Source organism: Nycticebus coucang, chromosome 10 (assembly GCF_027406575.1).
Source record: "Nycticebus coucang isolate mNycCou1 chromosome 10, mNycCou1.pri, whole genome shotgun sequence".
NCBI lineage: Eukaryota > Metazoa > Chordata > Mammalia > Primates > Lorisidae > Nycticebus > Nycticebus coucang.
In genome coordinates this window covers 47,228,009-47,255,671 of record NC_069789.1, presented here as the reverse complement: position 1 = coordinate 47,255,671, position 27,663 = coordinate 47,228,009, and the positions used below count along the sequence as shown (strand labels likewise).

The 27,663-nt window shown below is 39.1% G+C and overlaps 1 protein-coding gene across 1 annotated transcript in view; it reads left to right on the top strand.

The window, feature by feature from the left end:
* Nucleotides 1–27,663, top strand: part of CENPF (centromere protein F) — an 83,308-nt gene that overhangs the window by 21,478 nt on the left and 34,167 nt on the right. The window contains exons 6-10 of the mRNA XM_053607517.1: nucleotides 1,077–1,362; nucleotides 2,317–2,519; nucleotides 11,173–11,298; nucleotides 12,229–12,357; nucleotides 16,091–16,213. Coding sequence (XP_053463492.1) covers nucleotides 1,077–1,362; nucleotides 2,317–2,519; nucleotides 11,173–11,298; nucleotides 12,229–12,357; nucleotides 16,091–16,213 — 867 coding nt within the window. The remainder of the gene's footprint in view (nucleotides 1–1,076; nucleotides 1,363–2,316; nucleotides 2,520–11,172; nucleotides 11,299–12,228; nucleotides 12,358–16,090; nucleotides 16,214–27,663) is intronic.

Below are 27,663 nucleotides of genomic sequence, written 5' to 3'. Positions count from 1 at the left end.
CAAACTACAACAAAAAAATAGCCAGGCATTGTGGCAGGCGCCTGTAGTCCCAGCTACTGGGAGGCTGAGGCAAGAGAATTGCCTAAGCCCAAGAGCTGGAGGTTGCTGTGAACTGTGACACCACCCTCAGTGGAGTGCTGTGGCATCACAGTTCACAGTAACCTCAAACTCTTGGACTCCAGTGATTCTCTTGCCTTAGCCACCCAAGGGACTACAGACACCTGCCACAATGCCCTTTTAGAGACAAGGTCTTGTTCTGGCTCTGTCTGGTCTTGAACCTGTGAGCTCAGGCTCTGGTCTTGAACACCTGCCTTGACCTCCCAGAGTGTGAGGAGTATAGATGTGAGCCACCATACTTGGCAATATCATGGGCTTTGTCACCTAGCTCAGTCATTTGTACCATTTCTGCCTCTGACATTGGTTCTCAGAGTTATTTTATAGAGAATGTAAGTCTCTGTAAACATGAAACTTCTACTTATGGGAAGAAAAGTGCTTGCTCTAAAGAAATTTAATGTGACATCTACACCCAAGTCTTGATACTTTTCAGAATGGGAACACAGAGAACAGATTATCTAATACAAAGCAATAGAAAATCCACAAATGTATGTTATGTGAGATACCTAAGAAATATATGACCTTTTTAGGAGTAGTAGTATGGTAGAAAGTGAGGTTATTGAAGTAATTCATTAGGCTAATATTTAATTTTTAATTCTTTTTTTGCAAAGCTAGAGGGGTGGTGACCAAGAACAGGCAAAGTAAAGCCAATTTTAGAATTTCAAAATTATAGTGAATATTCACATATGTTTAATGGATTACAGAGGGATACAGAATAAATACCAAGATTTAGCCCTGTTTAAATAGGTTGAGTCTTGGATGGTAGTAGCTTATCTCTTCAGTTCTGAGAAGTCTGACCATTAGGGAATTTCTTCACTGGGACTTGGGACTTCTGGTTTCCTTAACTTGGCATACAGTGCAAGTGTTAAGTTCTTGGTAGTATGGCTTTATGTTCTGTCTAAAAATAAATAGCCTTGAGCATTGAGATTTCCAAAGGGCTCTAAAGATTTCTATTTATACAGAAAGTGAGCCAGACTCTTCCCCAAACCACCATGAACCACCGAGACATTGCTCGACATCAGGCTTCATCATCTGTGTTCTCATGGCAAAAAGAGAGGACCCCAAGTCATCTTTCTTCTAATTCTCAAAAAACTCCAGTGAGGAGAGATTTCTCTACATCTTATTTTTCTGGAGAACAAGAGGTGACCCCGAGTCAATCAACTTTGCAAATAGGGAAAAGAGATAGCAGTTTCTGCGATAATTCTAGCAGTTCTCATCTTTTGGATCAATTAAAAGCACAGAATCAAGGTAACTTCTTGAGCTAAATTTAAGTTAACTTCTCCTGAGATAATTTCTCAGGTGATTCCCCATATTTTTAATCCCAGAAAGTATGTATGTGTTTTATTAGACACATCAGTGTTCAGCATCTCAGGCTGGTTGTATGAAAAACTGCCTTTTTCATGATGGTAAAAGATACGACAGTTTTGGAATGTATTGAAATGCTTGTGTCCTGAAACTTTTGAAAGTAGGTTGAGGGACTTTGACTTACCTTTCCAGAAACAGAGTGAGTAGATTGGTTTTAGTTTGTACTCCCCCCCCCGCTTCTCATCTGGCTCTTTTTATGGCCTATAGAACAAGCCTGTGATCTGACTGGCTTTGGCCAGAGGTTATGCTTGTATCTGCAGAATAGCTTTGTTCTGCACTGCCAGGTTGTCCATATGGGAGCAAACCTGTAACCTTGGCTGCTGTGCTGTGCTACATCTGACAGCCAAGGGTACCAGGTGGTGTTTTGGAATCTGCTCTGTAGAATATGATAATTTCCAGTGCTATGATATATTGAAAATCATCATCAGTGTTCACTGGTGAGAGCTGTCACAGTGCCAATGCCATTGGTATCAGTGTCAAGTGTATGTGGGAAAAAAAAAAAAAAACATTGTTAATTTTGGCAGTATAGTAGGTTCACACTGTCTTGATTTTTACTGGAGGTAAAGCTACCAGAGGATACAGGAGGGTGAACTTTTCACTACTTAGCCCTAATTTGTATGGATATGGGCATGGAACAAATACTAAATTTGCCAGTTTGTAAAACCAAGAGGTAATTTTAATGAATTTGGTGTTATATTTGATGTACTTTTTGTAGCCCCAATAATGTAGTATTCTTGATTTTAGAAAAACATTTTCTCTACCAGGTTTCTTTGTGAAAATATTAGAAAATCTATTTCTCCTGCCCTATTGAACTGTGGTTTTTGTTTGTTGTTTAAGACCTAAGAAGCAAGATTGGTGAGTTGGAACTGTGTCTACAAGGACAAGAAAAAGAAATGAAAGGCCAAGTGAATAAATTTCAAGAAACCCAGCTTCAACTGGAGAAAGCAAAAGTGGAATTAATTGACAAAGAGAAAGTTTTGAACAAAAGTAGGGATGAACTAGTGAGAACAACAGCACAATACGACCAGGCATCAACCAAGGTATTTGACTTTTCGTGAATTATTAAGAAATCCCCATCTTTTCATACAGTTCTCTGAAAAAGGTATTTTATGCTTAAGTATATTGAAATAAATGTTCGTAATGATCTTTGTTAATACATGGTAGCACTGTTGATGGGCTTGAACTAGAAAGCTGTTTTAGAGTTGGGCAGATCTGGGATTAATCCTGGCACCACACTTTACCACTAAGTGACTTTGGTCAAATTATTGATCTCTTGTATCTTAGGAGGTATTGGAGAATAAAGAAAATGTATATATAGCATCTGGTATGGTATATGGCACATAGAATAGACACTTAAGGTAAAAGTTTCAGGACATATGATAGGATTTAATTGATATATTCTTAGATTCAATATGTTAAATATATACATTGGCTCTCTATCTATATGTTCTGCATTTGTGGATTCAACTAGTTGTGGATTGAAAGTATTTAGAAAACAGGGCGGCGCCTGTGGCTCAGTGAGTAGGGCGCCAGCCCCATATGCCGAGGGTGGCAGGTTCAAACCCAGCCCCGGCCAAACTGCAACCAAAAAATAGCTGGGCGTTGTGGCGGGCGCCTGTAGTCCCAGCTGCTCGGGAGGCTGAGGCAAGAGAATTGCTTAAGCCCAAGAGTTAGAGGTTGCTGTGAGCCGTGTGACGCCACGGCACTCTACCGAGGGCGGTACAGCGAGACTCTGTCTCTACAAAAAAAAAAAAAAAAAAAAGAAAGTATTTAGAAAACAAATGGATGATTGCATCTGTACAGAACATGTACAGATTTTTTTCTTATTATTCCCTAAACAATAAAGTCTGACAACTATTTATTAAGCATTTACATTGTATTGGGAATTATATGTAATCAAAAGATGACTTAAAGATTATAGTAGAGTGTGTAGGTTATATGCAAATATTACACCATTTTATATAAGGGACTTGACCAACTGCAAATTTTAGTATCCTGGGGGGTGGAGGGGTTCCTGGAATTAACCCTCCATGGGTAATGAGGGACAACTGTAGTCCTCCCATTGAATCTTCTAAGGATCCACCTGAGGTCAAGCTTCGTAGCCAGTCACCTGAGTGGCCTAAGCCTACCTCTCTAGTCTTTTATTCTCTTGTGTTTTAGCATTCACTCCTTCACTGATTCATTTCAGTTTACAGATATTTACTGCTGTCTGCAATATATCAGGCATTATTCTAGGACTAGGGCTGGAACAGTGATAAACAAAAATCATTGCCCTATGGAGCTTTGCTTTAATAAGAGGAGGCAGAAAATAACAAAAATAAGTAACATAGATAGATAGTATGGTATGAGGTAACTAATATTTCAGAGAAAAAAGAATCATCTTTTAAGACCAACCATGAGGATTTGGTGTTTCCCGAATTTAATCTTTCCCTGGGCCCAGTGTTTTTTAATAAACTCTTTTACTATCTGTTTTTTAAATCCGTATATTTAGGCCATTTATATTTACTGTAGTTATTGATATCATGACTTAAGCCTGACATTTAGTTTTTTTTATTTTTTTAATTTTTTTGTGGGTTTTTTTTTGGCCGGGGCTGGGTTTGAACCCGCCACCTCCGGCATATAGGACCGGCGCCCTGCTCCTTGAGCCACAGGCGCCACCGCCTGACATTTAGTTTTTAATTTTTTTGTTTATTTTTTTCATTTTTGTTTTCTTTTTTCCTGCCTTTGTGAGTTACTTGAAACATTTTTTTAGAATTCCCTTTTTATTTATCTATACTACCCCGTTTCCCTGAAAATAAGACATCCTCCGAAAATAAGACCTACTTACAGGAAAGATAAGATGTCCCCTGAAAATAAGACCTAGCGCATCTTTGGGAGCACACCTTAAAATAAGACACTGTTTTATTTTCGGGGAAACAAGGTATTTTTGAATGAGTATCTTTGTAGAACTTCTGTAGTGATTGTTCCAGATATTACATACTTAATGTACAGTTTATCACAATCTGTTGGTGTCTTCATTTTACCAGCTCTAATGAATTTTATTAACCATTTTTCTTTTTTTATCCTTTTACCCTCTCCCATAAATAATTGTCCTAAATGTATTTCTGCACATACATTTAGAACTGTTTTGCTTAACCATTGAATGCATTTTTAAAAGCTGAAGAAGAAAAAGAAAGTCCTTTATAAATATACCTTAGAAATGTAACATATTACCATATAAATATAACAAGTGGCTTACCTTGTTCTTCCTCCCTTCTTAGGTTCTTGCCAAAGTTTCTTCTTTCATCATTTCTTTTCCACTTAGAAAACTTTCTTTAGTGATTCTTTTAGACTAGGTCTGCTGGCCATAAATTCTGTTACTTTTGCTTCAGTTGAGAATATCTTGATTTCCTCTTCATTCTGAAAGGATTTTTCTGCTAGGTATATCAGATCATTTTTATGTTTTAATATAATTTTCAGAATTTTTTATTTGTTCTTGGGAGGAATAGAGAAGTCAGATTCATTTTTATATATTCCCCAAGTGCAGTGAAATTTGGAGAAATACTGATTAGGTGTATGAAGGAGCTTTGAAGTGTCAATGAAGCTATGACCTCCCTTGATCCATATATTAATTTCGTCATGTAGTCTCAGTTTGCAATGGTAATTTGATCTTCTGAGGTGGAAGGACTTGGATTTGTACCGTGGCTCTGCTACATCCCAGTTGTGTGGCTTTTGGAGCTATTCAATGAACTTCAGAGCCTCAGTTGCCTAATCAGTAAAATGGTGTTAATAATAATGCCTGGGCTCGGCACCCGTAGTTCAGTGGTTAGAGCACTGGCCACATACACCGGGGCTGGCAGGTTCAAACCTGGCCTGAACCTGCAAAAAATCCCAACAATGACAACAACAGCAACAACAACAACAACAACAAAAATAGCTGAGTGTTGTGGCGGGCACCTGTAGTCCTAGCTACTTGGGAGGCTGAGGCATGAGAATTGCTTAAGCCCAAGAGTTTAAGGTTGCTGTGAGCTGTCATGCTACGGTACTCCACCGAGGGTGACATAGTTGAGACTTTGTCAAAAAAAAAAAAAAAAATAATAATAATAATGCCTGTATCAGAGGGTTGTTGTAAAGACTGAGATAATTTTTAGCTTACTACCTGACACATGGTCAACTTATTATAATAGCAGCCGTTATTATCATGGCTTATTTTTGAGTTCCTAGTCAACTAAGCTAATTTTTAATCTCTAAGCTAGGACTTCTTATGTCTAAGAAATTAAAAAAAAAGAAGATAAAAAGAATTACATTTATCTTTTTATATTTTACCTTATTGGTTTTGGTATGACAAGCTCACCAAATCCTTGTTCCATCTGACATATTTGGTGAGTTTTCTTCTCATCAGATCATGAATTAAATTTTTTGATTGGGACAATGCCGAGAATACACCCCTGGCTTTCTTTTTATTAGAGACTTACCTCTAGGTTGTTAGGATTTGTTTGTCCTGTGCTTTTTGGATTCCTCTTTTCCAGTGAGCTACAAATCCACCTAACTGAAAATTCTGTCTGCCTTTCTCTGTCTTATTCTTCAGGATAATTTGACTTTGTCAGATATGTTGCTGAAATAAAATTGAGCTATATCTGTGCTGTTTCGTGATCTGCCATTAGAATTACCTGTTAAAAAATTGAAGTTACTGTAACAAAAATTAATACCATGTTCTTCTTTTTTTTTTTACTAAATCATAACTGTATACATTGATATGATCATGGGACATATTCACTCGCTTCATAGACCATTTGACACATTTTCATCACAATGGCTAACATAGCCTTCCTGGCATTATCTCAGTTACTGTGCCAAAACATTTACATTCTACATTTACCAAGTTTCGCAAACACCCCTGTAAGATGCACCACAGGTATGATCCCACTGATCCCCCTCCCTCCCCTCCCTTTCCCACTTTCCCCTATTGTTAGGTTGTAACTGGGTTATAGCTTTCATGTGAGAGCCCCAAATTAGTTTCATAGTAGGGCTGAGTACATTGGGTACTTTTTCTTCCATTCTTGAGATACTTTATTAAGAAGAATATGTTCCAGCTCCATCCATGTAAACATGAAAGAGGTAAAGTCTCCATCTTTCTTTAAGGCTGCATAATATTCCATGGTGTACATATACCACAATTTATTAATCCATTCGTGGATCGATGGGCACTTGGGCTTTTTCCATGACTTAGCTGTTATGAATTGGGCTGCAATAAACATTCTGGTACAAATATCTTTGTTATGTTGTGATTTTTGGTCTTCTGGGTATATGCCCAGCAGAGGAATTATAGGATTGAATGGCAGATCTATTTTTAGATCTCTGAGTGTTCTCCATATATCTTTCCAAAAGGAATGCATTAATTTGCATTCCCACCAGCAGTGCAGAAGTGTTCCCTTTTCTCCACATCCACGCCAACATCTCTGGTCTTGAGATTTTGTGATATAGGCTAGTCTCACTGGAGTTAGATGATATCTCAAAGTAGTTTTGATTTGCATTTCTCTGATGATTAAAGATGATGAGCATTTTTTCGTATGTCTGAAGGCCGTGCGCCTGTCTTCTTCAGAGAAGTTTCTCTTCAAATCCCTTGCCCAGCCTGCGATGGGATCCCTTGTTTTTTTCTTGCTGATGCGTTTGAGTTCTCTGTGGATTCTGGTTATTAAACCTTTGTCAGAGATATACCCTGCAAATATCTTCTCCCATTCTGAGGGCTGTTTGTTTGCTTTACTTACTGTGTTCTTGGCTGTGCAGAAACTTTTTAGTTTGATCAAGTCCCAGTAGTGTATTTTTGAAGCTGCTTCAATTGCCCGTGGGGTCCTCCTCATAAAATACTCGCCCAGACCAATTTCTTCAAGGGTTTTCCCTGCACTCTCCTCTAGTATTTTTATAGTTTCATGTCTTAAGTTTAAATCTTTAATCCATTTTCTTCAAGGGATTGGTCTGGGTGAGTATTTCATGAGGAGAACCCCCCGGGCAATTGAAGCAGCTTCAAAAATACACTACTGGGACTTGATCAAACTAAAAAGCTTCTGCACAGCTAAGAACACAGTAAGGAGAGCAAGCAGACAGCCCTCAGAATGGGAGAAGATATTTGCAGGGTATATCTCTGGCAAAGGTTTAATAACCAGAATCCACAGAGAACTCAAACGCATCAGCAAGAAAAAAACAAGGGATCCCATCGCAGGCTGGGCAAGGGATTTGAAGAGAAACTTCTCTGAAGAAGACAGGCGCACGGCCTTCAGACATATCAAAAAATGCTCATCATCTTTAATCATCAGAGAAATGCAAATCAAAACTACTTTGAGATATCATCTAACTCCAATGAGACTAGCCTATATCACAAAATCTCAAGACCAGAGATGTTGGCGTGGATGCGGAGAAAAGGGAACACTTCTGCACTGCTGGTGGGAATGCAAATTAATACATTCCTTTTGGAAAGATATATGGAGAACACTCAGAGATCTAAAAATAGATCTGCCATTCAATCCTGTAATTCCTCTGCTGGGCATATACCCAGAAGACCAAAAATCACAACATAACAAAGATATTTGTACCAGAATGTTTATTGCAGCCCAATTCATAATAGCTAAGTCATGGAAAAAGCCCAAGTGCCCATCGATCCACGAATGGATTAATAAATTGTGGTATATGTACACCATGGAATACTATGCAGCCTTAAAGAAAGATGGAGACTTTACCTCTTTCATGTTTACATGGATGGAGCTGGAACATATTCTTCTTAGTAAAGTATCTCAAGAATGGAAGAAAAAGTACCCAATGTACACAGCCCTACTATGAAACTAATTTGGGACTCTCACATGAAAGCTATAACCCAGCTACAACTTAACAATAGGGGGAAGTGGGAAAAGGGGGGGGTGGGTAGAGGGAGGGGGATCGGTGGGATCACACCTGTGGTGCATCTTACAGGGGTATTTGCAAAACTTGGTAAATGTAGAATGTAAATGTTTTGGCACAGTAACTGAGATAACGCCGGAAAGGCTATGTTAACCACTGTGATAAAAATGTGTCAAATGGTTTATGAAGCGAGTGTATGATGCCCCATGATCATATCAATGTATACAGTTATGATTTAATAAATCTTTAATCCAGTGAGAGTCTATCTTAGTTAATGGTGAAAGGTGTGGGTCCAGTTTCAGTCTTCTGCAGGTTGCCAGCCAGTTCACTCAGCACCATTTGTTAAATAGGGAATCTTTTCCCCACTGAATGTTTTTAATTGGCTTGTCAAAGATCAAATAGCGGTAAGTAGCTGGATTCATCTCTTGGTTCTCTATTCTGTTCCAGATATCTACTTCTCTGTTTTTGTGCCAGTACCATGCTGTTTTGATCACTATCAATTTGTAGTAAAGTCTGAGGTCTGGTAGTGTGATTCCTCCTGTTTTGTTTTTATTTCTGAGTAATGTCTTGGCTATTCAAGGTTTTTTCTGATTCCATATAAAACGAAGTAATGTTTTTTCAAGATCTTTAAAATATGACAGTGGAGCTTTAATAGGGAGTGCATTGAAATTATATATTGCTTTGGGTAGTATGGACATTTTGATAATGTTGATTCTTCCCAGCCATGAGCATGGTATGTTTTTCCATTTGTTAACATTTTCAACTATTAATACCATGTTGTTAAGTGCACATATGCTGTTTATGTAGTCTTTTCCAAGTATTTAAAAACGACATTGTTTACCAGGCTTGAATTCATGTAGAAACAGAGGGTTGAGCTGGCAGCAGACCTGGAGTTCAGCCCTCATGCTTCACAGATGAAAAGCTCAGGCCAGGGAGCTTAAGGGAGTGTGAGTATCCAAGGTGATATGCTGCATATTTTCAAGGTCTTGAACTCCAGATAATACACTGTTTTAGAGTATTAATGGAGCATTCATAATACCTAGTGGTCTGCTACTCTTACATGAATCATACATCTTTGATAATGATTTTTTCAAAATTCTAAATAAAATGCAAATACCTTTTAAAGACTCTCAACCAACTGTGTCTCTCCAGGAAAGGACTGCAGACTCTGAGATCCTACTGGGATGTATTGCAGTTGGAAGGAGTGCCGTTAGAGGGAGCCAAGGGTTCTTTCATTTACTCCACACTGTGAGGTGTTGCCGCCCCCTACAGTTTGTCAGCCATCAGAATTTTTTTTTTTTTTGAGACAGAGTCTCTTGCTGTCACCCTAGGTAGAGTACTGTGGCATCACAGCTCACAACCTCAACTCTTGGGCTTAAGTGATTCTCTTGCCTCAGCCTCCCAAGTAGCCAGGACTACAGGTGCCTGCCACAATGCCCGGCTATTTTTTGGTTGTAGTTGTGATTGTTGTTTGGCAGGCCTGGGCTGGGTTTGAACCCACCAGCTCTGGTGTATGTGGCTGGTGCCCTAGCCGCTGAGCTACAGGCGCTGAGCCAGCCATCAGAATTTTGGACCATCTTTTGGACAGTGATTGTTGTCTGTATTGCTTATTGTTGTACCCTCAGTGCCTAAAACAGTGCTTGACATATAGCTGGTTCTCAGTAAATATTTGTGGGATTTACATTTATTGTTATAAATAATCTCTAATACTTTTCCTTGGGTATTTAAAAATTTAGAGACAATAAAGATAATGACAAAGATGTCTTAATGTCCAACTGATTGGATTAATTTGAACTACTGGCTGAAAATTTTACCTTTTGAATTCAGAATTTTTAAAGTTCTGATATTTGCAGCATTAGTTAGTTATTAATGACCAAGTGGCCCTTTTTATCTGTGATTAGTTAATAATTGGTAACCAACTGGTCTTCCAGCAAAGTATTATGTAGTATTGTTTCTTTTCCTCTGAATTCTCAGTTTAATTTCTAATATTTCTCACAGTTTTGGGAGTGGGGAATTCTTTTCCACCAATATGGAGTTGTCTTACTGTTCCCTGTGTCTTTTGAGTTGTTTTACAGGACATTTTAAGCATTTGAGTCCATAAGGAGGATTTAGAGGGATGGGTTTTAGTACGTGAAGAATTAAGACCATTTTGTTCCAATCTAATTGTAGAAGAGTATTCTAAATTTTCATGTAGTTCATGTTTTAAATATTATTTCAGGGATTACTGACTATGTGAAAAGGCAGTAGAATGTTCTTTGTGTTTCTTATGGTAGCCTGATTAAAAACCAGTTGTGATATTCTCTGGAGTGCCATCAACCTCCAGAAATTTAAAGTGGCATAGCGGGAACATTGTGGAAAGAAGCATTTTAATATTTAAAATTTCTCACAAAATCCATTATTTTTGAACTAGATTATCATCTGTGGGTAATGGTCACCCTCTGATTGTTATACAGCCTTTAAATTACATAGGTTAATACCACTGCATTTTAACCTCTCATCTCCCGTGCAACAACAAAATATTAGATGAATCATAAGACATGCTGATTTCTTTATGCATGGCACAAATTATGGACTGTTTATTTAAATGGACTAATAATGCCTTACATTCTTGCTAATATTCCCCAAATATAAATTGTGTTTGAAAATAATTATAGTAGCTTTTTGGTATAGTGGTATTTGGTATTCACCTTCTATGAAATAAAAATATCAAAGTACTGGTAAGTTTAAAATAGATCTTGGGATTCATTTTTCTGCACCACAAAATATTTGCTTCTTAACTTGAATCATTTCCATTTTGTCTTGAACATTTTTATTTGTTGTTAGTGTACTGCATTGGAACAAAAATTGAAAAAATTGACTGAAGATTTGAATTGTCAGCGACAAAATGCAGAAAGTGCCAGATGTTCCCTGGAACAGAAAATCAAGGAAAAAGAAAAGGAATTTCAAGAGGTGAAGTACATGGCTCTTTATGGGCTTCACATAATTTAATCATTCGGAAAGGGAACTGTTTATTATAATTTTGGAAATTTTATTACTAGCATATAATAATTAGCAAATGTTATGTGCTTTGTGACCTAAAAGTTCACTTTACTTTCCTTTACACTTTTTTTTTTTTGGAGGTTGAGTCTCAGTTGCCCTAGGTAGAGTGCTATGGCATCATGACTCACAGCCATCTCAAATTCTTGGGCTCAAGCCATCCTCCTGCCTCAGGTTCCTAAATTCCTGGGACTACAAGTACCGACCACAATGCCTGGCTAGTTTTTCTGTTTTTAGTAGAGACTAGGTCTCTACTAAACTTCGAAAAGTCTCTACTAGACTTTGGTCAGACTGGTCTTGAACGCCTGAGCTCAGGCTGTCCATCTGCCTTGGCTTCCCATAGTGCTAGGATTATAGGAGTGAACCACTGTGCCTAGCCCTTGATACATGGTTTTTAATGTTTTAAATGTTGTTTTTGAGTGTGTTTGATTCTCAGCTGAGTTGTGACCATTGCAGCTTAGCTCATCTCTCTTGCTCCCTATCCTTTAAGACAGTGGTTCTCAACCTTCCTAATGCTGTGGCCCTTTAATAAAGTTCCTATGGGTCACTATTCAGGTTGAGAACCGCTGCTTTTAAGACATGATAAATTTAAAAGTGGGGCTGAAACAGAAACAGACTAGTTTCCATGTGGTCAACTGATGGACTACTTTCATCAGTTGGAATTTGATTACTGGGCCCAGTGTTGAAGATGATTATGTTTATCACTAAGGGGAAGGTCATCTTGGCTCCCTGATGTCTCCTGCACTCTCAGGGCAGCATTGCCTGTTAGGATGTTTGTGTCTCACTCTGGAATCTTCCTTGCCAGCCATTGTCATGCTGATGTGCATGCCCTTTGTTTTTTAGGAGCTCTCTCGACAGCAACGTTCTTTCCAAACACTGGACCAAGAGTGCACTCAGATGAAAGCCAGACTTACCCAGGAGTTACAGCAAGCCAAGAACACACACAACATCCTGCAGGCTGACCTGGATAAAGTAGGGTGCCCGTAATCCTTCCTTTTCCTCAGACATGTTATTCTCTTTCATGCTGACATGTGATACTTATAGAGGAAACATGTTCTGTCATCACTTCCCTTACCAAAGTGGAGAGCAAACAGAACCTTCTGGCTCTCAGTTTTCTCGTCCAGAGGGTGATGAATTAGGATTTCAGATCTGAAGGTCTTTAGAAATCTCTGATACTCTGGTGGCTCTTGATGTGAGCTGTCCTAAGCAGTTTATGTCTCCAAATAGTTAAAGCCCTGAAAATGATAACCAATTTGCTGACTTAAGACTCATTCCAAAAGTGGTGTCATCCAGTTTTCTGGGCTTACATATCTATATGATGATGATTTTACATCCATTTTATATCCCTAGCCTAGGTGACCACTCTGGACTGAAGTCTTATCCCACTTGTATATCTAATAGACATTTCACATACTCATGATTGAACTCCAGCTATTATTTTTTCAAACCTGCTCTTCTTTGAGTCTTTTTTAGCCTAGAAACGAGCAGTTCCATTCTCCACATTGCTCAGGCCAAAACCTCTATGTCATCTTCAGTTCTTTTTTTTCAAGGCAGAGTCTCACTTTGTCAAATTTGGTAGAGTGCTGTGGCATCAATAGCTCACAGCAACTTCATACTCTTGGGCTTAAGTGATTCTCTTGCTGTAGCCTCCCCAGTAGCTGGGAATACAGGCACCTGCCATAATGCCCAGCTATTTTTAGAGATGGGGTCTTGCTCTTGCTCCAGGCTGGTACTGACTATCTTTTTGTTTTCAATCACACACACAAACACACACACACAAGTGTTTGTATATCTACGTGTATATATCTGTATGCATGTGTATATTTATCTGTGTGTATATGTAGCATACCTAAACTTTTTTGCGTTGAAATACGAAATCTATATAGATGGAATAAATGTATACTTGCTGGCATGCTCTCTTATAACCATTCCCTATGTCAGGAGGTAGAATCTTGTCAGATAGCCCAGATATCTTTCTACCTTCCTGCTAAGAACGAGCCTGACTTTTATGTCTCTCTTTATGTTTGTATTGACAGCGACTGTTTTTCACCTTATCTGGTGCCACCCCTGGTTTAAGCTAGCATCCTTGCTCTCCCCTGGGTTGCTTTCCCAGCCTCCTCACTGGTCTTCCTGCCCCTGTGCTTTCCCCGTGTGATTTGTTCCCAGCGTCAGCCGAGTGAGCCTTTTAAAGTCATATCATGGAATTCCTCTGATCAAAACCCTGTGATCACTTCCTGTTTTTCTCAGATAAAAGCTGGGCTCTTCCACAGGCTGGCAGGACCCTAGGCACCCTACCCTTACCTTGCTGGTGGATCTCCTCTCCTGCTCAGCTCTTCTGTCAATGCTCTTTCTCCAGATAGATCTGCAGGGCAGCGTGCTCCAGGCTCCTTCTCTTCCTTGAGGTTTCTGCTAAGATGTCATCTTTCCAATGAAATTGTCTCTGGTCACTACTTAGATCCCTGACTTCAAATACTTTCTGTTTTTTTACTTGCTTCATTTTTCTGCATTGTGTATATCCTCAGGCATATACTATGGTTATGTGCTTATATTGTCTTCCTTCTTTCACTCGAATCTTTCCATGAGAATGAGGTTCTGGCTTCAGGGCCTGTGGGACAGTGTTTACGGTGCCAGCCACATACACCGAAGTTGGTGGGTTCGAACCCAGCCCGGGGCAGCTAACCAACAATAAAAACTGCAACAATAAGAAAAATAGCTGGGTGTTGCGCCTGTAGTCCTGGCTACTTGGTAGGCTGAGGCAAGAGAATCACTTGAGCCCAAGAGTTTTCAGTTGCTATGAGCTGTAGCACTCTACCCAGGGCGACATAGTGAGACTCTGCCTTAAAAAAAAAAAAAAAGAAAGAATAAGGTTCTGTCTGTTCAGTTTGCTATTCTTTCCACAGCCCTTACGCACTGAATGTCTGCAGCTTTAGAAGGCAGAGCATGTAAAGCACAGTAGCTCATTCTTTTCTTGAACCACTTTGCTGGAGAGCAACACATTTTACACTGGATATATTCACCTGCTGTTAGACTTAAATTCTTTTTCCTAGTGTTTACTTCTTTGTTTAGTTTCTAAAGTTGAGGATTTGCCATATAAGTAGAGTCTCTTTTACTTTATGGAAAATGCAGCTTAAAATTCTTAAATTTAAGGTATAACAGAGGTAGAACATGTTGATTCCTCTTAGTAGAGGAATCAGAAATGGGGAAGTGCAGCTGTGATGGTGAGAGCTAATAACGTTAATTGACTTCTCTAATATTTGAAGAGCTATGTGATATGCTCATAATATGACACGTCTGTCTATCCCACTATCCAAGTTTGGTAAAAAGAAGAATGGATCCTCTTTCCCTTTCCCCTACCCAGGACAAATTGTTACTAATAGTTTAATGGGTGTTCTCCAAGACTTACTTTCTTTCTTTCTTTTTTTTCATAAAAAGCTATACATTTACCCATGTATAGTTGGAGTTTTTGTTTTTATTATAACTAAAAGGGAACATTCTGTTATTATTATCTGAGCCTGGCTTTTACTGGATTTTGTAGTTACTTCAGTCATTCCTTCACTGATGGATATTTAGGTTTTCAGCATCTTCACTGGAGCTCTGTTTATATTACTGGGCACCTGTATCTGTGTGTATGTGTGCTGGTATTTATATAGGACAGGTTTCTGGATGTGAAATTGATAGTTTGAAGGGCATATGTGTTCTAATATTTAGTAGAGTCTGCTATATTGCCCTTCAAAAAAGTTGTAGTAGTTTACTCTCCCACTTTTGTTATTTTGATAAATAACAAAAGCATAATCATGATGGATGAAGAATTTCTTGATTTAAAATTTTTATAAAAACATGAAGTAATTGTAGATAAGAAAGGGCCTATTTCTTCTCATCCTTGGAGAAAATTTTTCAATTTAAAATTTTGCAAACTAAGGAGTGAAAAATGTTTTATTGTTTTTGTTTGTTTGTTTGAGACACAGTGTTACTTTGTCACTTTTGGTAGAGTGCTATAGTGTCATAGCTCACAGCAGCCTCAAACTCTTGGGCTCAAGTGATCCCATGGTCTCAGCCTCCCAAGTTGCTGGGACTCCAGGCACCTGCCACAATGCTTGGCTATTTTTAGAGGTGGGATCTCATTCTTGTTCAGGCTGGTCTCGAACTCATGAGCTCAGGTGATCCAACCACCTTGGCCTCCCAGAGTCCTAGGATTACAGGTGTGACCCATTATTCCTGGCTTTATTTTTGTTTTAATTCACATTTTCTTCATTACCATTGAAATTATTTCTTTCAGTAAACACTAGTACTTTTTATAAAAATTTTCTGTTGCTATCCATTGCCCTTTTTTAAAAACTATTTCATCTTTTTAAAATTGAATAATAGATGTACTTTGTATGTTGTATTATGTAATCTTTTTATTCTGTAAAATAATTGAAAATACATTTTCCTATTCTGTTTCTTATCTCAACTTTTTTTTTTTGGTTGTTGTTTATTATAATCTAGTTTTAATTTTTTGTGGTTAGAGTTTTTTTCCTTTGTAAGTGATGTTACAGTTTCACATTATGGTACCTTAAATTATACATTTAGCTGTGACTCGTATTTTGCATCAAAATAGATGGCATCAATTCTTATACTCCATAACCTTTGTATTAAGAATAAATGAATATTGGAAAAGTAAAGAACATAAAAATGACATTTTGCCATTCTCTTTCCCTCTTTATAGGTCACATTAGTAAAGCAACATCTAGAGAACAATTTGGAAGAGTTTAAGCAAAAGCTCTTCAGAACTGAACAGGCATTCCAGGCAAGTCAGAACAAGGAGAATGAGCAGAAGAGAAGTGTCGAGGTGAGTGAAAGGGAGAGCTGAGTATTAATTTCTGTGAAGGACCAAGTGCAAGGAGAAAAGAGAATTTCTCTACTAGTTGTCAGTAACTTATCTTGATGGCATTGTTTTTCTTTTCTGTTTGCCAGAAGTAAGGATTTTACTGTTATGTACATCACTTAGGCAGAATATGAATGTTAATTTTTCTACTCTCCATTCCTACATATATACTCATATACATCTAGCAATTATAGGAAAATATGACTTGGGTTACAAACATGTACTTGTTTTTAAAAGATTGTTTTGTTTTGTTTTTTAAGACTTTTTTTTTTTTTTAAATCTTTCAAGGTTTCCTTTGCCAATGAACTTACTACAGAATCCTATCTCCTTAGTGATAATCTTAGATCCTCAATATTAATTAGGATTTATTTATTTTTTAACCTACCCATGTATACCCTTCTATTAATCTGAAGTTTAAAAAATAATAAAAACAACAAAAGAAAACCAAAAGTAGTTACTTAAATCTTTAACAAATATTATCACTTCCTTAAAAATCATTTATGTCTATACAATTGGTAACTTTTTTTTTTTTTTTACTAAATCATAGCTGTGTACATTAATGCGATCATAGGGCACCATACACTGGTTTTATAGACTGTTTGACACATCATCACACTGGTTAACATAGCCTTCCTGGTATTTTCTTAGTTGTTGTGTTAAGACATTTACATTCTACATTTACTAAGTTTCACATATACCCTTCTAAGATGCACCGCAGGTGTAATCCCACCAATCACCCTCCCTCCGTCCCCCTCCTCCCTCCCTCTCCTCCTTTTCCCCCTTCCTCCTATTCTTAGGTTATAACTGGGTTATAGCTTTCATGTGAAAGCCATAAATTAGTTTCATAGTAGGACTGAGTACATTGGATACTTTTTCTTTCATTCTTGAGATACTAAGAGAATTACTAAGAAGAATATGTTCCAGCTCTATCCATGTAAACATGAAACAGGTAAAGTCTCCATCTTTCTTTAAGGCTGCATAATATTGCACAGTGCACATATACCACAATTTATTAATCCATTCATAGATCGATGGGCACTTGGGCTTTTTCCGTGACTTAGCAATTATGAATTGGGCTGCAATAAACATTGTGGTACAAAAATCTTTGTTATAATGTGATTTTTGGTCTGCTGAGTATATGCCTAATAGAGGAATTATAGGATTGAATGGCAGATCTATTTTTAGATCTCTAAGTGTTCTCCAAACATCTTTCCAAAAGGAATGTATTAATTTGCATTCCCACCAGCAGTGTAGAAGTATTCCCTTTTCTCCAAATCCACGCTAACATCTCCGGTCTTGGGATTTTGTGATATGGGCTAATCTTACTGAAGTTAGATGATATCTCAAAGTAGTTTTGATTTGCATTTCTCTGATAATTAAAGATGATGAGCATTTTTTCATATGTCTGTAGGCCCTGCGCCTGTCTTCTTCAGAGAAATTTCTCTTCAAGTCCAAGCCTGCGATGGGATCACTTGTTCTTTTCTTGCTTATACAGTTTCTCTGTGGATTCTGGTTATTAAACCTTTGTTGGAGACATAACCTGCAAATATCTTCTCCCATGCTGAAGGCTGTTTGCTTGCTGTACTTACTGTGTTCGTGGCTGTGCAGAAGCTTTTTCGTTTGATCAGGTCCCAGTAGTGTGTTTTTGAAGCTGCTTCAATTGCCTGGGGGGACCTCTTCATAAAATACTCGCCCAGACTGATTTCTTCAAGGGTTTTCCCTGCGCTCTCCTCTAGTATTTTTATAGTTTCATGTCTTAAGTTTAAATCTTTAATCCAGTGAGAGTCTATCTTAGTTAATGGTGAAAGGTGTGGGTCCAGTTTCAGTCTTCTACAGGATGCCAGCCAGTTCACCCAGCACCATTTGTTAAATAGGGTATCTTTTCCCCACTGAATGTTTTTAATTGGCTTGTCAAAGATCAAATAACGGTAAGTAGCTAGGTTCATCTCTTGGTTCTCTATTCTGTTCCAGACATCTATGTCTCTGTTTTAGTGCCAGTACCATGCTGTTTTGATCACTGTCGATTTACAGTATAGTCTGAGGTTAGGTGGCGTGGTTCCTCCTGCTTTATTTTTATTTCTGAGTAATGTCTCGGCTATTCAAGGTTTTTTCTGATTCCATATAAAACGAAGTATTATTTTTTCAAGATCATTAAAGTATGACAGTGGAGCTTTAATAGGGATTGCATTAAAATTGTATATTGCTTTGGGTAGTATGGACATTTTAACAATGTTGATTCTTCCCAGCCATGAGCATGGTGTTTTTCCATTTGTTAAAATTTTCAGGTATTTCTTTTCTTAGTGTTTCATAGTTCTCTTTATAGAGATCTTTCACGTCCTTTGTTAGATAAACTCCCAAATATTTCATCTTCTTTGGCACTACTGTGAATGGAATAAAGTCCTTAACTGTTTTTTTGGCTTGACTATTGTTGGTATATATAAAGGTTACCGATTTATGAATGTTGATTTTGTAGCCTGAGATGCTGCTGTATTTCTTGATCACTTCTAAGAGTTTTGTAGTAGAATCCCTGGTGTTTTCCAGGTATACAATCATATCACAATCATATCATCTGCGAGGAACGAAAGTTTGATCTCTTCTGACCCTATACGGCTACCCTTGATCGCCTTTTCTTCCCTAGTTGCGATGGCTAAAACTTCCATTACAATGTTAAAGAGCAGTGGAGACAATGGGCAGCCTTTTCTGGTTCCTGATCTGAGTGGAAATGATTTCAGTTTAACTCCAGTCAATACGATATCGATATCGGCTGTGGGTTTGCTGTAGATGGCCTCTATCAGTTTTAAGAAATGTCCCTTCTATACTAATTTCCTTAAGTGTTCTGATCATGAAGGGATGCTGGATGTTATCAAAAGCTTTTTCTGCATCAATTGAGAGAATCATATGGTCTTTGGTTTTTTAATTTGTTTATGTGCTGAATTATAGTTGTAGATTTACGTATATTGAACCAGCCTTGAGTCCCTGGGATAAAACCGATGTGGTCATGATGTATAATTTGTTTGATGTGTTGCTGGGTTCTGTTTGTTAGGATCTTGTTGAATATTTTTGCATCATATTCATTAGTGATATTGGTCTATAGTTTTCTTTTCTTGTTGGGTCTTTTCCTCATTTGGGGATCAGGATGATGTTTGCTTCAAAGAACGTGTTGGGTAGTCTTCCTTCTTTTTCTACATTTTGGATCAGGTTTTGTAGTATAGGTACTGATTCTTCTTTAAAGGTTTGGTAGAATTCTGATGTGAAACCATCTGGTCCCCGGCTTTTCTTTTTAGGGACATTTTGTATGGTTGATGCTACTTCAGAACTTGATATGGGCCTGTTCAACAGTTCCACTTGATTCTGGCTAAGTCTTGGAAGGTGACATGCTTCCAGGTATTGGTCAATTTCCTTCAGATTTTCATATTTCTGAGAATATAGTTTCTTGTATATTCTAAGGATTTTTTTGAATTTCGGAGGAGTCTGTTGTTATTTTGTCTTTGTCGTTTCTGATTCATGAGATTAGAGATTTTACTCTTTTTTTCCTGGTTAGGTTAGCCAAAAGGCTTATATATTTTATTGACCTTTTCAAAAAACCAACTTTTGGATTTATTGATCTGTTGTATAATTCTTTTGATTTCAATTTCATTTAATTCTGCTCTAATTTTGGTTATTTCTTTTCTTCTACTGGGTTTGGGGTTGGAATTTTCTTCCTTTTCCCGTTGCTTGAGATTTCTCATTAAGTTGTTAACTTCCTTTCTTTCTGTTCTCTTGAAGAAGTCTTTCAGTGCTATAAATTTCCCTCTCAGGACTGCCTTTGCGGTATCCCAGAGATTATGATAATTCGTGTCTTCATTATCATTGTGTTCCAAAAATTTGACAGTTTCCTTCTTAATCTCATCTCTGACCCAGCTGTCATTCAGCATAAGGTTATTTAACTTCCATGTTTTTGTATGAGTATGCAGATTCCTGTTCTTACTGAGTTCAACATTTATTCCATGGTGGTCCGAGAAGATGCAAGGAATAATTTCTATTCCTTTAAATTTACTGAGGTTAGACTTATGACCTAAGATGTGATCGATTTTGGAGTATGTTCCGTGGGCTGATGAGAAGTATGTGTATTCAGTTTTCTTGGGATGAAATATTCTGTAGATGTCTGCTAAATCCAAATGTTGGATGGTTAGGTTTAAATCTAAAATTTCTTTGCTCAGCTTCTTATTGGAGGATCAATCCAACACTGCCAAAGGAGTGTTGAAATCTCCAACTGTTATGGAGCTAGAGGAAATCAAGTTGCTCATGTTTGTTAGAGTCTCTTATAAATTGAGGTGCATTCTGGTTGGGTGCATAGATATTATGTAATTGAAATTCAACATATTGAGTATTACCCTTAACAAATATGAAGTGACCATTCTTATCCATCCTTACTTTTGTTGGTTTAAAGCCTATTGTATCTGCAAATAGAATTGCAACACCTACTTTTTTCTGATTACCATTTGCCTGAAATATGGACGACCATCCTTTCACCCTGTGTCTATATTTATCTTTTAAGGTAGGATGTGACTCTTGTATGCAGCAAATATCTGGCCTGAGTTTTTATATCCAGCCTCTTTAGAGGACAATTTAAGCTGTTCACATTAATGGAGAATATTGATAAGTCTGGTAAAATTTTTGGTATTGAGTTTTTTGAAAGTCCAGTGGACATTTTTAATCCTTTTGCCACTGTGGAAGTTGGAGTTTCATCAAAAGTTTCTAAGTGAGTTTACTTTTGTGGTAGAAGATTGGGCTGGTCATTATGGAGGATGGGTCTGAGAATATCCTGAAGAGCTGGTTTGGTTATGGCAAATTTCTTCAACATATGAATGTCATTAAAGTATTTGATTTCTTTATCATAAGTGAATCCCAGTTTGGCTGGATATAGGATCCGGGGTTGAAACTTATTTTGCTTTAGGAGATTAAAAGTTGATGACCACCCACTTCTGGCTTGAAAAGTTTCAGCAGAGAGATCTGCAGTCATTCTAACATTCTTCCCTTTGTAGGTAATGGATTTCTTTTGTCTGGCTGCTTTCAGAATTTTCTCCTTCATATTAGCGTTAGGGAAGTTAATTATGATATACCTAGGGGATGTCTTATTGGGATTGAGTTGTGCTGGGGTTCTGAAACTGTCTGCTATCTGAATTTCAGAATTTCTTGGCATGTCTGGAAAATTCTCTTTCAGAATTTCATGGAGAATGGCCTCTGTGCCTAGCGAGGCCCCTTCATCACTTTCAGGGATTCCAATGAGGCGGATATTAGCCTTCTTCGAATTATCCCAGAGCTCTCTGAGAGAATGATCTGTTTTTGCTCTCCATTTCTCTTCCTCTTTGAGAGTTTGGGAGTATTCAAAGTCTTTGTCTTCAGTGTCAGAAATACTTTCTTCTGCTTGCTGCACTCTGTTACTGATGGACTCTACTTATTTTTCAGATGTTTGAGGGCTGCAATTCTTGCTTCAGTGCGTCAAAATCTTTGGTGGTTTTGTCTTAAATTTGTTAAATTCTTGAGACAACTTTTGAATTTCTCCTCGAATTTCTATTATTCCGACTTTTGAATTGCTATTTGAATTTCTAATTCCAAATTTTCCTCCATTCTATTAATCTTGTTTGCTATCCAAATTCTGAATTCGATTTCTGACATCTCAGCCAGTTGTTTATGAATGAGATCTTCAGTTACTTCTGCCATATCTTTCCTTGGGGGTTGATCTATTCTGGTTATTCATGTTACTAGAATTTTTCCATTGATTCCGCCCCATGATTGTTTTACACCGTTTGATTTTTTCCCCTGGAGGTTTGTCGAGGACCCGTACAGTACTATGGCCTGAGAAACTTGGGCCCTGTTTGGTGTGGTGGGGCTAAGTGGTTCTGTCTTGTTTTCATCTGGTCTCCGTTCAGCACTAGTGAAACAGTTACTCTTGGTTGAAGTCTCAGTTGTGGAGAAATACCAGCAATTAAGTCATCCTGCACCCCACAGGCAACAATTGGAAAAGGAAAATCAGACCTTCCTACAGCCACACACCCAGGGCACCACCTGAATAGTTCTCGGGCGATTGGCTCAGTTCAAAAAGTCCAAATCAATTGTGTCAGTCAGCACCTGTCTCAGCACCACTCTCAGGTGGGAGAGTTTAAAAGGTCTCTGGCAACTGGATCGCAGGGGTTTGGTGACTACTCAGATATGGCTTGCTCTGGTGCTGCCTGGCATCAGGAGGACCCACCCAGCAAATAGATCAGTCTGGGAAGGTTGATGCCTCCTGCCACACCTTGTAGCTCTGTCACACCGAGTCATTGATAGTCCCTCAGGGCTTTGATCCAGTTGCCTGTAGTGAACAGATACTCTAGGGGTTTGCATCTGCTTGAATCACAACGAAATCTGTTTATGCTCAGCCAGGCCACTGCGCTCTGCCTCTATCCAGCAGGGGGAGGTGAGGCCTGACAATCTCGGGCCTTTGATAGAGGCCGGGGTGTGTTCACTCAGTTCCGGCTCCGCCCCTGATTGATGTTAGTGACAGGACAGATCAGAACAACTTTGCGGGAATTTTTTTCTGTCGTCCCTGCTAAATTCCCCTGCAGAAGAGAAGCTGTTTTGAGTTCTCAGAACCTGCACCTCAGGCCCTGTCTTTGCTCCTGCAGGTTTGTATTTGGTTAGCTATCAGTTCTATCCTCCTGCCTTCCTTTGTCTATAGGCTGACGATCCCCTGAGGGCCGGGTGCATCTTAGGCTCAGTAAAGCGGTCCTCTGGGTCAGCCCTGCCCTGGGAATTTCTTGGCTGTGCTCATGCATTTTCTAGTCCCTGTGCTCCACCCAGGCCAGTACTACCTCAGGTAAATCCTTTACTCACAAGGCCTGTGTTTTTGTCCCAGATCTGTTCCGTGGTGGTTGACACCTGAGTAGATGCCTGGCATCCTCTGGTTGCCTAGGGAGACAGGTGGTGTGGCTTTGGAATATCCAGGAATGAGCCCTATTGTTGCGAAAAGACGGCTGCTGCTCTGCGCCTCGGGCCACTGTTGCTCCGGTGTGGTTCCCTTTCAGCCGACCGTCCTCTCCTCACTCCCGTGCCCCAGATTCTGCACTGACCAGCTGCAGTTTAGGCCCTGTCCACACCCCTCGAGAAATCACCCAAGTATCTGGACTCCTGGGGGACAGGCCTCCAGACCTCAGAGTGAGAGTAGAGGGTAGTGCTGGGAGCTCAAAGTTGCAGGTAGAGAATATATACAGTTTTCTACAGTTTTATGCCTGTGGGAGAACGCTGTGGCACCCTAGTAGGGGAAGTAGGTCCAGTTTTTAGAGGGTCTCTCCCGTGGAGTGTAGTGGGAGGACCTTTCAACTCTGCTCATTTGTTTGTGGGGCACTCCAAGCCGTTCTCATGGGGGAGGGGACTCCTGTCTGCTTGGTGATAGATTTTGTACCTTTTGTTTGTATCCTTGGGGTTGCAGCTCGCCTCAGCGTTGAAGGTTGATGTGCATTCTTCAACCTTCTCTCTTGGTGCAGCTCTAATCCACCAGGTTACTTGCTAAATTTCTGTCCTTTAAGTTTCCTTCTGGAGGGGAGCTTCTGTGGAAAGCTGGCTTCAGTCAGCCATCTTGTCTCCGCCCCAGGAAGGCAAATAGAAAGTACATAAAGAGGAAGATGAACTGCGGCAAAGCCTTTGTCATATGATAGTGACCTTTCAGGCTCGCTGGGCGTGAGGGCGTGTGTGTGGCTCACCCTCAGCGGCCAGGTAGGGTTTCTCTATGGGAAAGTGGAGAGGAGCTTGCGGAGCCGCTCTGCCTCAACTCACTGTACCTTAAAGATTGTTTTGGGGGCAGCACCTGTGGCTCAAAGGAGTAGGGCACCAGCCCCATATGCGGGAGGTGGTGGGTTCAAACCCAGCCCTGTCCAAAAACTTAAAAAAAAAAAGAAAAAAGATTGTTTGGGACACCTGAGAGGTGTAACGATGAAAAAAAGGAAGGGATTTTCTTGGAAGAAACAAAATTGTTTATCAAAAACATTAACTAAGTCTTTTTTTCTGAGGGTTGGCTTTTGGGTCATCCAATACTAAAAACCTATCAAAAGTCTTAGATTTAAATAAACAGTGAGTGCAGTGGCTCATGCCTATAATCCTAGCACCTTGAGGGGCCAAGGTGAGAGGATCAGTTGAGGTCAGGAGTTCCAGACCAGCTTGGGCAACATAGTGAAATCTGTTCCTACAAAAAAGAAAAAAAAAATTTAGGTGGGCATGGTTGCATGGTTGCACACACTGTAGTCCCAGCTACTTGGGGAGACAAGTGGGAGAATCACTTGAGTGTTAAAGGCTGCAGTGAGCTATGATGATGCCACTGTACTCCAGGTTGTATATGACCCTATCTTAAGAAATAAGAAAAGTAAATAGATAAATAACAAAAGCATAGTTGTGATGGATGAAGAATTTCTTGATTTAAAATTTTTAAATTTTAAATGACAAACATCAAGTCATTGCAGATTATATTACTCTGGCTTTAAAAGTGAACACTATCCTTAAAGTTCAGCATATGCAAGCAGCAGGGGATAGTGTCTTCGGAGACCATGTTTATTCTACAAGAGTTTCTACATGATGGGGATCTGATGAGTATCTCTGTGTTTCTACTGATGGGGTTTTATTCATACATACTTGAATTTGGCTTCTCTCTGAATTTATTTAGTGGCCTGAAGTTTATTTTAAAGGCTTAATTAAGAGCCATTTAGCAACAGTTTATAGGCTGAAACAATTTGAATAGAGCCATAAATCAACATAGTAATTTTTGGGAAGAGGAACACCACAAGAATAATAGAAGTTTCGTCTTCATCCAACCTTCCTAGGAAGGAATGTTTTTCTGTTTACTCTTTAAGTGTTCTGTGACCAGTTTTTAGGCTGTAACGGTTTAAAAAAAATTCTCTATACACAAGAGTTGCTTATTGAGGTGAGGAAAATCTAAATGTATTTATCCCCACAGCTTTGCTGAGTGTATTACCATGGTAAAATCAGAACATCTGTTGGGAGCAAAGAGGAGACTGTTAAATCAGCTCGCCTCAAAGGGATAATACTGCTGGAGACAGGGGGGCCCTAGCCCAGCCACCCAAGTGGAAGAAAACTTCACATCCAATGATAGTTTCATCAGCAAACGTTTTCAAATGGAAGTGTTTATTTCAGCAAAACAAATGTTTGCCTTTTGGCCAGTGGGGACCAACCAACAGATGCTTCTGCTAACATTTCCACAGGCAGACTGGCATCGAACTTTTCCCTCTGTGAGCTTCCTTTTCAGCCAGGAACTCTCCCGCGACTCCACTGGCTGCCTGGTGGAAACATTTTGTAAAAGCAATCATCTGGTTAAGAGGGTCCAAACACTTTTCAAACTGCGTGCTTAGCCAAGTCACAGTAGTGGGCTGGACATTGTCTTGCAGGTGTTTCTGAAGACTTGTTCATCATCCCAAGGTCTGGCCTGTCAGCTGTAGAGCTGTTCTAGATTAACCCTGGCCTGCACTGAGACATATGCATATATCATGTTCCGTAGTATTTCATTGATTTCTTTGTTAAATCATTGGGCACTACTGGCTGCCTAGGAAATAAGGCTGCCTTATTCTCAGGGCCTAGGAATATAGTGTTTATCTTAATTTATGTTCATGTTTGTGTTTGTGTCTTCTTTTGAGGATGACATGAAGAATTCAAAGGGTTTGGCTGGCTCTTGCATTTTACACTGGTATTGGGATCAGATGGATGATTTACCCAGTGAGAGAGGAAGTGTACCTCGTAGGAAACAATGGTGGGTTTAGAGCAATGCAATTGTGAAATTGCATTGCTTTTCTGCCACCTTACTGCTATGTGACCTTGAGACAATGGCTTCTTTCTGAGTCTGGCATTCTTCATCTTCATGTGGGAATAAATATTACATCTTCCTTTTCAAGGCTGTGGTCATGTTTAAATGAAATAAGTGCTAGCCCAGTGCCCAGCTCAGTCAGTCATTGCATGCTACCTGCTCATTGCTTTGGTCGTCATATCTGTAGTGAGTTTTTTGTTCAAAATAGTTTCACTCTGTTGCCTTGGGTAGAGTACCATGGTGGCATAATTCATAGCAACCTCAAACTCTTGGGTTCAGGAGTTCCTCTTGCTTCAGCCTTCCAAATAGCTGGGACCACAGGTACCTTCCGCAATGCCCAGCTAATTTTTCTGTTTTTAGTAGAGACAGGGTCTCACTCTTTCTCAGGCTGGTCTCAAACTGCTGAACTCAAGCAGTCTACCTGCCTCATCTCCCAAAGTGCTAGGATTACAGGTGTGAGCCAACACACCCAGCTATTGTTGTGACCCTTTGATGTTAGCAATGTTTGCTGTCACCTACGGGCACAGAAAGTATGACCAGGGGAAAGTACATTTGAGACTTCATAGTTAAGATTTTGCTAGTTTTATTATTATATCACTCCGGGTATCTTTTCTGTATTTAATTATAAATAAGTTTAGTATGTTTATAGGTTTTGGATGCTAAAATAATGTGACAGTTGTACTGAAATTTTCTTCGTCCATATTTGGTAAACATGCTGTTCAGATCGAGAAATTATCAGTAGTGGAAATGTGCTCTAATGGCTCAATCAAGGGTAAAGCTAACAGTTTGTATCGAAGTGAATGGAGGGTTTAGAGAAGCTGCTTGTCCAGCATCCAGCGCCAGGCCCCATAGCACTGAGGTTGGGCGATAAAATACCATCATTTGACAGCCAAGATGAGGGAACACTTGCTTGGGGACCTCTCCAAGCATAGGGATCTGTATTGCACTAGGTCCTTGGAGGAGCTTGGTCTGGCAGGCAGGAGTGATTAAGTGGAAAGGGAAAAATACATTCTATGTATCTGTCCCTTATTCACATACATAGATGTTGCCCCAGCAGGAGCTGTTTTAAACTATATTCCTGGATGGGATCATGAAATGCCACACAATAACTGAAATTTGTTTTGTCTGGCCCTAGGAAATAATGGTTCCCTTGCTGCTTCTAAATCGAAGTTGATCTGGGTGGAAATACTTGTTAAACTCTAATGCTGGCTTGTGGTTATGGGGATTTTGTGTTGTGTTTTTCCAGAGTAGTGCCCAATTTTGCAAATCATGTGAGGATGCAAGAGATGCCTAGGAGAGTATATCTTTGTATGCTTAACTCATTGTTGATAATAAGCTACCAAATCAAGTCTTAAGTGGCTGCAGTCTCGTAGAAGACTAATTGCTGAGGGATGCCAGCCTGCACATCCATTTTCAGATGTTCATTTTCTAAATTCTGGCCTTCTAAAATTCTTGTTTTGGTCATAGCCATAGTATTGTAAGCCTGATGGGTCCCAGGATTGGCTGAACATTTCTTCATTTGAAGCAAATATTTATGGAGTTAATGCCAGAATAGAGAAAAGCGTGTTAAACTCTCCATTGAGTTTAC